The 14318-nt window shown below is 39.7% G+C and overlaps 1 protein-coding gene across 1 annotated transcript; it reads left to right on the plus strand.

Annotated features, from left to right (window-relative positions):
* Nucleotides 1–2611: 2611 nt before the first annotated feature.
* On the plus strand, nucleotides 2612–12696 carry CUNH1orf52 (chromosome unknown C1orf52 homolog). The gene is made up of 3 exons (XM_025872107.2): nucleotides 2612–3272; nucleotides 3909–4107; nucleotides 8905–12696. The coding sequence occupies exons 1-3, from the start codon at nucleotides 2997–2999 to the stop codon at nucleotides 8976–8978; spliced, it is 549 nt and encodes a 182-aa protein (XP_025727892.1). The 5' UTR covers nucleotides 2612–2996; the 3' UTR covers nucleotides 8979–12696.
* The last annotated feature ends 1622 nt before the right edge of the window (nucleotides 12697–14318 follow it).

Consider the following 14318-nt stretch of genomic DNA (forward strand, 5'->3'; position numbering starts at 1 on the left):
AGATTACCTAAAAATAAAATCTTTAAAAAAAAGAAAAAGTTGAAATCATTAGTACCAAAGCAAATGAAATCACATGCCTCCTGATAGAATGCAATGAGAAGAACACAACACCACTTTCATGATGTTCTTAACAAAGATTCGTAACCTGAATTTATCACTAAGACAAATTGAGGCATCTTCTACAAAATAACTGGTCTGTAGTCTAAATACCAAGGTCATGAAAGTTAAAGACAGAAACTATTTCAGGTTGAAGGAGATGAAGAGACACGGCCACTAAATGTAATGCATGAATCTAAACCAATTTAAAGATTATTAAATGTTAAGAAAATTAGCAAGCAAGGAAAAAGAAAGGTAATAGAGGTAGAATTGGTAATAAGTGTTTGGACTTGGACTATATTTTAAATTTGAAATGATAACACTTGCTGACCTTTGACCTGAGCACCTGGATTAATAATGCTGCAATTTGGGGTGCCTGGCTGGCTTAGTCTGTAGAGCATATGACTCTTGATCTCGGGGTCATGAGTTCAAGCCCCATGTTGGGTGCAGAGATTACTCAAAAATAATGGTAATGCTGCAATTTAAAGAGATGGGGCAAATTATGGGAGGTGGGGAGTATCGAGGGTAGGAAATGAAGAGTTTCCTATGGACATGTTTTTCAGGTATCTGTTGCTGCATAACACAACACCCTAAAACTTAGTGGTTTAAAATAATGACTATTTATTTGTCATGATTCTGCAAATTGGGCTAGACTTGGCTTCATAGTTCTTATGACGGTCTATCCTGGGATCATTCTACATTCTTATAAAGGCTCAACTGGGATTCTATAAATTCACTCACAAGTCTAGTGCCTTACCTGGGATAGATACACTAGCCGGGAGCTGGCTGGGGTTCTTTATTCATGGTATCTCCAGCAGTGTAGCTGTACCTTTCTTTACGTGGTGGCTCAGAGCTCCCAGAAAAAAAAAAAAAAAGTGGAGGCTTTCTCGTCATCTAAGCAAGGCACAAGGCTAGCCCAGATCCAGAAGGGAGAGGAAATAGACCCCATGATGGAAGGAGCGGCATGCAGCACTGGCATGGCAGGAATTGTTGACCACCATCTTGGTAGAAAATGTACCAGAAATATGTTGTTTGCAGTGCTTGTTAGACACTGAAGTTGGAAATTGGGTACAAGGATTTGGTGTTCAGGGAATACTTCTGGACTGGTTATATAAATGTGGGAGTTATTAGCATAAAATGGTATTTTAAACCATGGGACTTAATGAATTCACCTTGAAACATAAGGTTCATAGAAAAGAAGGATGATCCAGGACTGAGCCTAAGGTGCTCTCACATCTAGAGGTGAGACGGAACAAGGCAAGACAGGAAACTGAAAAGAGCCCTGTGAAATAGGAAGAGAACTAAAATGTATGATCTAGTGAAAGGCAAGAGAAAAAAGTGTTTCAAGAAGGAGGCCTATTTTGGGACGCCTGGGTGGCTCAGTCAGTTGAGTGTCTGCCTTTGGCTTGGGTCATGATCCCAGGGTCCTGGGATCCAGCCCCACATTGGGCTCCCTGCTCAGCAGGGGGCCTGCTTCTCCCTCTGCCTGCTGCTCCCCTTGTGCTTGCTCTCACTCTCTTTCTCTCTAACAAATAGATAAATTATTTAAAAAAAAAAATCTTAAGAAAAAAAAGGAGGCCTATCTTGTTAAAAGGTGAAGGAAGAAGCAGCCCTTGGACTTGGTCACACGGAGGCTATTGGTGGCTTTGATAACAGAGACTCATGTTACTCAAACTGGGTACCCCAACCCCAAAGGCACTCAACAGTGGACCAGTTTTTTGTTTTTTAAGATTTTATTTATTTATTGAGAAAGAGAACAAGCGGGGGGAGCAGCAGAGGGAGAAGTAGACTCCCTACTGAGCAGGGGGAGCCCGATGTGGAACTCTAGCCCAGGATCCTGGGAACATGACCTGAGCCGAAGGTAGATGCCCTCCAACCAACTTTTTTACTTTCATTTAAGTATCATTCCCTCTTAGATCACCAGGAGGAGTGAAAGATTTCTAGTTTTCTTGGTGACTAGGTTATATCAATTACTAAGAGAGGGAACACATACAGAAACAAGTCATATGGAAAGACAGGTTACTGATCTAGTAAGTGGGTGTTTGAAGCCCCAGCAGGATGTCCACATGGAAAGCTTAAGACCCAAGGGGAGGTCTGGTCCAGAGGTTGGATGGAAAGATTGGGGTTGGAAACCCAGATTTGGGAGTCACAAGCATAAGGTAGTTAATGCCATGGAAAGAGATGGGCTGACTTGCAACTTTGTAATGCCCTCTACAAAATGATAAGTATTGCTGAAAGATGGTATAATACGCTGGGAAACACCAGCGTTTAAGGGCCATACAGGGCAAATCAAGAATGGAAAGAAGCTGACAATGAGAAGCCAGAGAGTTTGGAAGACCCACCTAGTGGTGAGATGCAATCCAAGAGGAATTTCATCAAAGGTAGTTTTCAGAGCCCATTGTAATGAGGTCGAGCAGGAGAGGATTTAGTTTGTGACTTGGTAAGTCCACCGCCCATAGAGGTCTTCCATGGTGACTGCGGGAAGCAACCAGACTGAGAGTAATTTTCATTTTGAAGAGGAGATGCGTGAGGTCGGGAAGAAATCCTGGCGTCTCTGGGCGATGGCTAAGGTGAAGTGGCAGTGAAAAAACAAATTCTTATCTCTTGTATGCCTTTAATAAATGCTTATTGAATGTTGAAAGTTTGGTTGGGACCACTGGTACAGGACTTGCCTCTTCTCAGGGTTCCTCCGGAAGGAGCCTAAAGCAGCCCCCGCTTGGCTACCAGCGCTCCCCGCCTCCCGCCTCAGTGCCGAGGGGGGAGGCAGGAGCCCGGCGCAGCCGTCAGGTGGCGCAGGCCCTGTGCTCTACCGCAAGACTTGAGGCGGAGCCAACCGCGGGGCGGGCCCTGAAGCAGCTTCCGGCTTCCGGCGGAGTCCACGGTCGTCCCGCGCAGCCGTCATGGCGGCCGAGGAGAAGGACCCCTTGAGCTATTTCGCGGCTTACGGCAGCAGCAGCTCAGGTTCGTCGGGCGAGGAGGATAATAGCGAGCCGGAGGAAACAAATCGCAGGACCCCAGATCCTGCGAAGTCGGCGGGCGGCTGTGGGAACAAGGCGGAGAAGCGGCTGCCGGGACCCGACGAACTGTTTCGGAGCGTGAGTCGCCCGGCCTTTCTCTACAATCCGCTCAACAAACAGATAGACTGGGAGAGGCACGTCGTCAAGGCGCCTGAGGAGGTGAGGTTCCCGACCCGGTTTCCCGATCGTGGCCCCGGCCTCCGCCCCCTTCCTCCTGAGCCCTCTCCTGGGGACCGGCAGTTCGTTCCCCCACACGCAATCACCTCCTGCGGGATGCCGCACCACCCCTCCCACCTCCAGCCCTGGGGAGCCCGGGCCCCCTTCCCCAGCCTGGTGGGTGTCAGACCGGCCCGCAGCCCCCGCCCCCTTGTGAGGAGACCCAAACCTCCGCGCTCGGTGCCCCGACCCCGCGCTGCGAGGACTAACGGTGGTGACTCCCCCGCCCCCCCCCCGCTGCAGCTTCTCCCCGAGACCCCTTCCCTTTGACGCCGAAGTGCCTGCGGTGCTGCCTCCAACAGTGTCTGCTGCAGCCTCCTGAAGGGGTCAGCCTTGGCGTAGTATCTGAGACTGGATTCTTCTTTGGTAACTAAAAGTTATTAGCTTTATTCGTATAGGGAACCCTTTGGCTTTTCACTTAACAGTATTATGATTTTGATGGAAAAAAATGTGTCTTTAAACCTTAAAAAAAAAAAAGTCAGCCTGAACAATGAGCGAACGGCAGGGAGGTGCATGTGCCCATACCGATTGTGGGAACCTCGGTTCCTCACGGTGCGTCTTAATGTGTTTGCTTAACAGCCTCCAAAAGAATTCAAAATATGGAAGTCAAACTATGTACCACCTCCGGAGACCTACACTACTGAGAAGAAACCTCCCCCTCCAGAGCTGGATATGGCAATAAAATGGTCTAACATATATGAGGACAATGGTGATGATGCCCCACAGAATGCTAAGAAAGCTAGGCTTCTACCGGAAGGGGAGGAGACAGTGGAATCAGGTAAGACGAGTCAGACTCCGTTGATAATACCTTTTGGTCCCTGTGATGAGTTTAAAAAGAATAAGATATTTAATGAGTGAAATTTAAATCTAGCGATTTAACATATCAATTATGGTGTATGATTATTATTTTTGCTGCAGTTTTGAGAAAGACTGTATAAATTCGGCTTTGAAGTGAAGTCTCTGAAAGGTCAACCAGTAGTATTTACTATGTTTTAGAAAAAGATCTTAAGTTATTCAGGCTTTAGAGTGAATTCTCTGATATCTCAAACAGTAGTATATATGATTTATTATGGTGCCCTTTTAAAACAGCCAGTTAATTCATGGATTCTTTCTTGTGATTGCAGCTTTGAAGAGCTGGAGGCTTCATTTTCTATTAAAGCAGTTGTGGTTTAAAGCCAAAATTAGTGTGACAAAATGAAGTTAATTGAGTAGTACTACATAGTAATAGGAAGATGATGACTTAGTTGACTTGCTTATATCATAATTTCATCTCATATTTAGAGTGTAAGTAACCACAGTAATCTCTGCTTACACACTTTTACCCAGCCCCCCCAATTCCATCCTAAACACAGCAGCTAGTGATCACTTTCTAAAAGTGATGTCTGGTTATGTAACTCACCTGCTTAAAATCCTTCACCAACAGCATAGTCAAAGCCTTCTGATAGGCCCTGCCTTTTTTTCCACCTTCATTTCAAATGGTGCTTTTTCTAGCACTTTAAGATCTTAAAATTGAAAACTGAATAGACCACGCTATTTTATGGTTCCATGCCTTTCAGCATATGTTGCTCCTTACTCTAGAATGTTCTTCCATCCCTCTTTGGCTGGTAAACACACTCATCCTTCAAAATCCAATTCAAAGAAGAAAAAAATGTCAGCACCTCCCTCAAATTATTTGCTCCTCTGTACCTTGTATGTGCTAATGCTATTGATTACACCTGTCATCTTTTATGAGATTATTTGTTCATAAGTCTATCTTTTTTTTTTTAAAGATTTTATTTATTTATTCATGAGAGACAGAGGGAGAGAGAGAGAGAGAGAAGCAGAGGGAGAAGCAGGCTCCCAAGGAGCAGGGAGCCCGATGCGGGACTCGATCCCAGGACCCTGGGATCATGACCTGAGCCGAAGGCAGACGCCTAACCATCTGAACCACCCAGGAGCCCTAAGTCTATCTTCTTTATGAAAATGAGTTCTTTTACAGTTTGTAGTATATTTTAAATATTCAGTGGATAATTGTTGAATTGGACTAAATACTTGGACTGTCATTTTTATGAAAGGGCATGCCAGTTAAACAGATTTCTGATGTTCTCATAAATCCAGGGCTCCTTACTTAGCTCCTTTTACAATCAGGCAGAGAGTTTTGTTTAGGAGAAAGAATAACTGATAGGAGTTCTTCAGTTTTGATTCTACTTGGTTTTTCCATTTCTTTCACTCTTTTCCAATGTGGATTAGAAGTCACTAATGAAGGCGTATGTTCAGTAAATGGCATCCTTTTAAATCCAAATACCTCATACTGTATAGCATTATGTAATTTTAAAAAATTTGCACAAATGTTTAATCCTACACCTTGTGAAATCAGATGGGGAAATGTGGAAATGAGAGCTTAATGTGGCTTGTCCATGATCACAAAACTAGAAAATGCCAAGTTGTAAAATAGGTACTTTCACACAATTTTTAAAATTTATTGTTCTTAGCAACCTAGTACAGAAGTGGTGCGTAATTCATAATTATAATGAATTTTATCTATAAAAGGAAATAATCTCAGATTAAAGAATTGGCCCAAGTAAATTCACACAGCTAGGAAGAGGCAGAATTAGAATTCAGATTCAGGCCTTTAAATGGAAATGATGCCTCTATAAGCTGGGGTTTATTCTCTTGATGTTTTGTAGGCTGTAGTGCTTGAGAAATAGCTGTTCTGTAGGAAGTAAGAACACTAGAGTTGATATTCAAACTAAGGTACCATAGGCTGGTGCTCTATCCTTGTTCCTATATGGAAAATGTGAGGATTCTATACCAGGACAAATAAGCAGAAAGAATTACCTTTTTTCAGCTTGTGTATTGAGTTCAGATAGAAGTTCCAAATATGTGGCAAATAATATTGTTATTCTCCTAGATAATTTCTGTTCTTTTGATGGTCATATGATGGTCCTCCATCAGAAAGTATACATAGACAATATCAAACAACAAAAGGACCCAGTGCTCAGACAGTTTACAGCTGGATCATAAAGTTAAAAGATAATCCTAGAATCTTTAATTTGGATTCTAAATGTTGGTTATTGAATATAACTGTCTTCTTTTTTAGATACTTTTCTTTTTAGAAGTGTTTTTTTGCCATTTTAGAATCCCGTACCGTGTTCACAGAGTCACTATAAAATTGATTATTTTTACCTGTATTTTTTAACTTAATACCTTGTTTAAGAAATTCTATACTCTTAAATTATCTAATTTTTAGATTATTAAGTTATTTTTACTTTTTCTACTCATTTTTTGCACTTTGGCCTTTTTTGCCAGTTAACTTCCAGATTTTTTTTTTCTTTAAAAGTTGGGAAAGAGAGGCACCTGGGTGGCTCAGTCGTTAAGCGTCTGCCTTCAGCTCGGGTCATGATCTCGGGATCCTGGGATCGAGCCCCGCATCGGGCTTTCTGCTCGGCGGGAGGCCTGCTTCTCCCTCTCCCACTCCCCCTGCTAGTGTTCCCTCTCTCGCTGTGTCTCTCTCTGTCAAATAAATAAATAATATCTTTAAAAAATAAAAGCTGGGAAAGATTCAAAACTCATCGAGGCTTGCTACTTACCAGCACTTTTTGTCTGGTAATTGTGAAATGAAAATCGGTAAGGCTTAGATATTCACATGTCCTTAACCATGAAATCCTAGTTAAAGTAGGTAATGCTTTTTCTTTTTTCTTTCTTTTTTTTTTATAAGAATTTAGAAAGCTCATATTAACAATGTAAACTTCTTTACCTCAGGTGGCATGAATTCCTTTTTTCCTTACTAATGCCTCTGTAATACATGGTACAGAGTAGAGACTCAATAATCTTGATAAATGAACATTTCCGGGTGGTTGTCATTTTTCCTCTGGTTTTTTAAGGTAATACCTTGTTATGTCACTAGATGGCAGAAGCTCCGGTTCAAATTACTGGTAGAAAATTGTTTTTCCAGCCCTAGTAATTTGTGTTTTTTGTTAATTCAGTAAATCTATTTAAAATTAGAGACTAACAGAAGTGTCTCACAATCATCTTTTTTTTTTAAGATTTTATTTTTTTGAGACAGAGCGAGAGCAAGCACTAGCGGGGGGGAGGGGCAGAGGGAAAGGGAGAGGCAGGCTCCCTGCTGAGCAGGGAGCCCAAAGCAGGGCTGGATCCTAGGACCCTTGAGATCGTGACCTGAGCCAAAGGCAGATGCTTAACTGACTGAACCACCCAGGCACCCACAATCATCTTTTTAATAATATGTCAATGGTGGATTTTATAGCAGAGTTAGAAAATAAATTTCAATTTTTATTCTATGAAGATAATGTCAAAGTCAAGCAATGATGTTAATTAAACTCCATTTAAAAAACAAAGACTTTGGCTTATTTGAGCTGTGTGCCGTATCACTTGGTTTGTACATTATTTTTGTGTATACATGATAAACTATTGATTAAAACTCTGGTTTGTGAAGTCCTAGGATGATTCATTGATCTGAATTTTATTTTATCTTGCTGCCTATATAAATCCATACGTGCTTTCTGAAATACATGAATAACATCGCCATACTATGCTTGAAAGATGAATGAAGATAAATCATCTGCTGTTGATTCTAATTATTCTCCACATCAACAAAGGAGATATTCTGAGTATGGTACAGTTAGCAGAAGGGAGTTGAAGGCTTAAGTTGTAAATGTATTTCCTCCATAAGGAGGTTATGGTGTGATATAAGCAGCATTTCCCCGATTTTTTTTTTTTTAATTAAGTAAGCTCTACACCCAACGTGGGGCTTGAACTCACAGCCCCAAGATCAAGAGTCGCGTGCTCTACTCCTGACTGAGCCAGCCAGGCACTGCAGCTTCCCAGTTTTTTAATATGAAGACCCCATTCAACATCAGAATATTTTATAGATCACCACGTGATAGACATTGAACGTTGGGTATCTGTTGATTGAGAAGGTAAAGCCAAAAGTGCAATGAATCCAGTAATGTGGTTAAAATAAATTTGTATTTTAAAATTTATAACTTCTACATGTTTATCTATATGGAGTTCTCTTAACATAAAGCCACACACATGTTCAGAGAGAATACAGTTTTGGTGAAACATCTACCAATGAGTGCTTTTTAAATTTCAGAATAAAAGGACGGGTTATTTAAGGGAGTTGTTTTGCGGGGAGAAAAGCAGATTGGAAGGGAAAGAATAGCCAATGGCCACTTAAATACTTAAATATTAGATTGATACTCTTCTTTGGTAAAAAGAATAGAATGTGTTCCATTTTTACAACATGTAGATTATTTAAATATACACAAAGTGTATACTGTGGAATATATAGGAATAGCTTTTTTCCAGAACAAGTCTGATTTTTTCATTTTAAACTACCTTAATATAGCACTAAAAGGTCACTCTGAATTTTGTGTGACACTACAATTAAAAAACTTCTTGTTTTTACTTGCACTTTAAAATCAGAGTTCTAAAAGTTAATTTTTGGTTTTTATTAGGAAACTGGAAGACACATAAGTTGAGGATAATGATTTTGGTCTAAAGTCAATGAAATTTTAATACTTAACTTTTTTTTTTTAATTACCGATTGAAACTTTTCCTTTCCTATTTAAAGATGATGAAAAAGATGAGCATACTTCTAAAAAGCGCAAAGTAGAACCAGGAGAACCAACAAAGAAGAAAAAGTAGAAAACAACAAATGACAAGAATTTCTGGACTGCGAAACTCGTTGAAACGATTTTTTGGGGCAGATTAAGTTGACAATTTAAATTATTATGAAACAACATCTCCATGAAAGTACATGCTAATTAACTAATAATAAGTATTGCTGTGGGAACTTTCCACTGTAGAATTCATTTTTTATTTAAAACTTTATTTAAAACTCAAGTGGTGATTTGTGATTGTGAAATTGACAACACATGGAAGCATTCTTGCTATCACAGAATTGGTGACATGCTTTGAGAGTTTTGTCACATGTCCACATGCCAGTGTTCTATGAACCTTTTATAAAGGAATATATTTTTAAAGTAAATATATTGTACTGTGAACTTGTAGGGTGCTTTTCAACAGTGTTTGTACAGTGTAAATAGATCATGGAAATAAAATTACTTATTCAGTATTACTATTATTGCATAACATTAGCATTTGAATATTTGTGACAAGGAACCTTTTTGCCATGTGATGTTTTAATAGTAAGTATTACCATCTAGGAGTGCCTCCTGTGTTCCAGGTGCTTTGTGGATACTTTTTCTCTGATCCTCAAACAGCCTGGTAAAGCAGTTACTAGTGGCTTCATTTTATAATAAGAGATTAACTTACCCAAGGTTCCACAGCGAGTGAGCAGTGATTTGGGGACTTAACTAAGGATACTTGAACTCCAAAATCATCACCCTGAACCACCTGCCCACCAAACTTTGTTTATCTTCTAGGGACTGCAGTGGTCATGTCTTCAGGTGCTCTCTGTGGTAAGCAGGGGGATCTCCTTACCTGATTATATCACTGCACTTTATCATGTAAGCCTTATGTGATGGTATTCTTTAATTTTCCCTGGTAAATAGTTTGCTGAAGATAAGGATTCTGTATAAAGAATTGGCAGAGGTAGCAAATAAAAATACAGGACACCCAGTTAAATTTGAATTTTAGATAGACAACAAATAATGTTTTGTATGTGCAATATTTGGGACATACACTAAAAATGTGTTTATCTGAGACTCAGATTTAACTGAGCTTCTTGTGTTTTATCTGACAACACTACTTCTATTGTGTTTTTGTACATGGCTCCTATTTTAATGCTTTGCATTTAGTAATAAAATCAGCAAGGGGTAGTGAGGAAAGTAATCATCTTTGATTTTACTTCTGTAGTCCAAAATGCAGTGCAGTTGCAGTTATTTGTAGCATTTTGAAATACAAAAAGGAGAGGCTAGACATTGTATCAGTCGTTCCATGAATCTTAATACCTTTCAGGGACAAGAGTTAATTATAGGACACTGCACCTTTAGTGTTTACGAAGACGTTGGCCTTTGAGTTTTTTAAAAAAATCCTCAGTCTAGTTGTTTTTCTTCAGTACTGGAAACCAGTACTTGAAAAACTATAAAATTTGTTTAATTGGGAACATGGATCAAGTAGATTAAAATTTGTAAAGGGCATAAAAGTGATGATGCTAGCCATGGTGTTTTGTGGGATGAGGAAGGAATATAACAGTATGATAGCTTCCAGTACATCTCAGACTTAAAAAGATTAATTCTGTAGCTGTGCATCCTCTGTTTATAGATATGATTCCCAAAGTGGAAGTAATTGGTAAAACAAACTTTTTGTTTAAAGCCTTTGTATATGAATAATTTCGAGGGCTGTAGTATCATATTAGGGAGTGGCATCAAGTGATAAAGCATGACTCCATGGTGACACCAAACTACAATGAAATTATAATTTTGAGTCTGTGATTCCCAAATCTAGAGAAATAAGTTGTCTGGATACATGTATTGGAGGAGCAGATATCTCAAGAAGTTACTGAAATATTACAAGATTTAAAAATTAGCATGAAGGCAAACCTCATACAAAAAAACAAAACCCAGCAAGCCACTGTCGGGAAATCTAACCTCTTTTTATCACCCATTAGTTCAACTTCCAACTTAGATCAGTAAGTTTATGACAGAACAAAAGCTCACTAGATCAGTCTCTAGTGATGCTTTGAGCCCCCTTCTAGAAGATAACAGAATGGGGGTGGTGGGGAGGAATAAATACTGCTTTTTTGGAAGGGGGATTGATAGTTGAGGACAGTTCGTGGCTACACTTGTGAGCTCATGCCCCTGCTGGGAGATGGATGGCTATTTGAGCAGTTCTAATGTAGGAAGGGGAAGAGATACTTTAGGAAGAAGGAGGCTAAATATTTTGGAGCAGTCTGATTCTGCCATTTGTATCTCATTGGGTTTCTTTTCAAAATATGGCCAAAAAACAGAAGGGGAAAGGGACCTCTATCCAAGTTGTTTCTTTTTTGACAGTCAGATCACTTGATATTTGACTCTTTCCTCATCTTTAAAGAAGTTAAGCCATATCAGGCATAAATGACTTTCTTTTGTACAAGGATAAAATTTGAGACGAACTAAGCATCTGTGGGCCATATTTTAAAAAAAAAAAAAAGCTTAAAAACCTAAGTAAGTAGCTTTAAGGAGTTTTGTGGAAAACATTTTAACTGGAATCAAAGAACATTACTGAGAAAATTGACACTGATTTTTAGCCATTAAAATACTCATATTACCTGGACTTATTTGCAAACTTGCAACTTTCTAGTCTAAATCCTTGTGTAGGTGCTAAATGCTGTGTAGTGCTTTTGAGTTCACAAAATTCAATCACATAGTTTCCAAAAACCTAATGAGGTAGGCTTTATCATTTCCAAATTAAAGAAATGGAAAACAGTCTCAGCCAGATAAACAATATACCCACAAATATATGAGTTAGCTTCAGAGCTCAGGCTAGAATCTAATCCCATTCCATATAAAGTTTATGGAGTACGTATTGGTGCAAAGCACTGTGTTAGGAAAAAAGGACCCATCTTTATTTTAGCAAAGTCACATTGGTAGCCATAAGGAGAAAGGACATGAAAGGACCAAGTCAGAAAGACCAGTTGCAGTAGTTTCGTAGAGCAGGTAAGTATCTGCATGAACTAAGGCATTGGAGAGGGGACAGGGACATGAAAACCAATAGTCCTTAGTTGGATATAATGGCTGAGAGTGAGGTTTTCTTTTGTTGCAAAATATATATATATATTATATATATAATATATATATATAATTAAAATGTAAATGGCCTAATGCAGGTTTGGACATGACCTGCATATAAAACATGTTGCCACACCATTTAGACACACAGCCCTACTAGAGATATTTTTAAAATGTAATTGTTTTTACAGGTATCTGCATGAACTCAACAACTTCGAATAAGTCAAATTTCTGACTAATTAAAACCGCAGCTGGACTTTAGTGTCATTGGTGGTATTTCAGATTTTAGCCTTTTGTGTCCATATGGAACTGCTTCCCTAGTTCACTTAGTACAGAAGTTCCAGACATTCTTACAAAAAAGATGTTAAATTCCCAGCAAGTGTTTTGGACTTGTCATTATATTCTAAAGCTTTCTGTCTTCCCTTTACATAGTTTTCCCAATTTAAAGCATTGCATTGCATTGTAATGCAAAATAAATAAAAGGTACCAAGAAGCATTTGTATGTACAGTCCACAGAGGAGGGCCTCTGCCTGTTTTCTTCATTGACTAGAATCATGCCTGGCACATAAAAGGTACTCAATAGAACTGATTGTTGATGGTGAACTGAATTTTTCACCTCTGGTTTGGGAGTGATCCTCCAGAGGCTTGTGTTTTCAGTTATATGGGCCAATAAATCTTGACAGTTTTAACCAGTTTGAATTCAGTTTTCTGTCATTTTCCATCAGAAACATCCTAACTGATGTGAAACTCTTTACTCCCTTGGTTTTCTTGCAAGGCCCCACGCTGCCCTGGTTCTCTCCTCTGGCTCCTCTGCTAGCTGCCCCGGAACGCCATTGTAGCCTGTGTTGTTGCCTTCTCATTCTCTACGCTGGTTCTTGACGATTTCAGCGGCGTTCTCGGCTACCACAATCAGTAACACTCTGATGGTTCCCTATACTGTATGGCTTGCCAGAATGTTCTCAGAAAACCCCAGATCTTTGTATCCATTTGTACATCTCTGCTTGAGTCTAAAGGCCCCTCACATACTAAATATGCAAAACCAAACACTGGCAATACCCATACCACCTCCTGTATTTTGCTTCTGGTTAATTGCATCACCATCAACCCCAAAATCTGCCTTCTGCCTCATTTCCCATCACGTGGGTTTAGTTACCAAATCCTAAGGGTTCTCTCCACTTATGCTCACACACTTATTAATCCAGCTCTAATGAACCATTTATAATTCCCCAGATAAGCTAGTTTCATAATTTTGTGTGTTCACTTACACCATTTGCTTGGCCTGGCCTTTCAACTTCGTGAACTCCCTCTTATCCTCACAGATGAGAGTCTCAAGTATTCCACTTCTTATGCCCTTTGCTCTGTTTATTTCTAGATCTGCACCTGTCCATTGCTTTTCCCTGTGCTAAATAGCCAACATTTGCAGAGTACTTACTGAAACCAGGAACCAAACGGTTAATGGGGCTACTCTTCCCTGCAGACTAGTAAGTGCAGCTGCAACTTTTTACCTAGACTTTTTTTTTCAGATGCCTTTACATTTCCCTGATACTCCTTCAAGAGGTGGATTTGAGGCTTGCTCTCCCGTCTCCTTGTTTGGCTGCCTTTCGAATAAACCCTCTCCTGGCTGCACACTTGTCTCAGTGATTGTCTTTGCTGTGAATCGGGCGGATAAACTTGGATTTGGTTACATTTACTATGTGCTAGGCATTGTTCCTGGTACTTTACATGTATTAACTCATTTAATTTGATGAGGTGGGTGCTATTACTAGCCCTACTTCCCTGCGGGGAAAAAAAACAGAGGTACAGAGAGGTTAAGTCATTTGCTCCAGGAGGTGGTAGAGCCGGGAAGGCAGGCAGTCTGGCTCCAGACCCAGGGCACTCCTTCACTGCACTGAAGAGGAGGAAGCGGCGCCTGAGTGAACCCATAGATTGATTTATTAATTTGTATGTGTTTCCTTCAAAGGATGTCATCCCTAGAAGGCACTCAGAATACAAACATTTGGAGAATTAATCCAAAACCTGTTCACTAACCAGAGGCACAGCATTTGTTTAATGCTATGGAAAGCATAGTCAATACATAAGTGTTTTAGGAAGACTGATGCATATTTCAATGATTTAGTACCTTCTTTATCACATATTTGGAGTATTTTTTCATTGAAAGCCTTAAAGCAATAGGGCTGAGAATATACCCCCCTCCCTCCAAAAATATCTTTTAGCTTTTCACTTGTTTTTCAAAGTCTACAATTTTTTAAGCAAAGTAAAATAGCTTTAAGTCATAAATTTGGCCTCAAATTTCATTGGCTTTTTTCTAACCTCT

The sequence above is a fragment of the Callorhinus ursinus genome, unplaced genomic scaffold, assembly GCF_003265705.2.
Source record: "Callorhinus ursinus isolate GAN/ISIS: 27379988/994484 unplaced genomic scaffold, GSC_fseal_2.0 scaffold9, whole genome shotgun sequence".
NCBI lineage: Eukaryota > Metazoa > Chordata > Mammalia > Carnivora > Otariidae > Callorhinus > Callorhinus ursinus.

What these genes read in the sequence shown, in the direction of transcription:
- CUNH1orf52 (XM_025872107.2), top strand. Translation starts at nt 2,997, where the DNA reads ATGGCGGCCGAGGAGAAGGACCCCTTGAGCTATTTCGCGGCTTACGGC. An exon ending in TCGTCAAGGCGCCTGAGGAG is followed by an intron (nt 3,273 to 3,908) that starts GTGAGGTTCCCG and finishes TTTGCTTAACAG; the next exon opens with CCTCCAAAAGAATTCAAAAT. An exon ending in GGAGGAGACAGTGGAATCAG is followed by an intron (nt 4,108 to 8,904) that starts GTAAGACGAGTC and finishes TCCTATTTAAAG; the next exon opens with ATGATGAAAAAGATGAGCAT.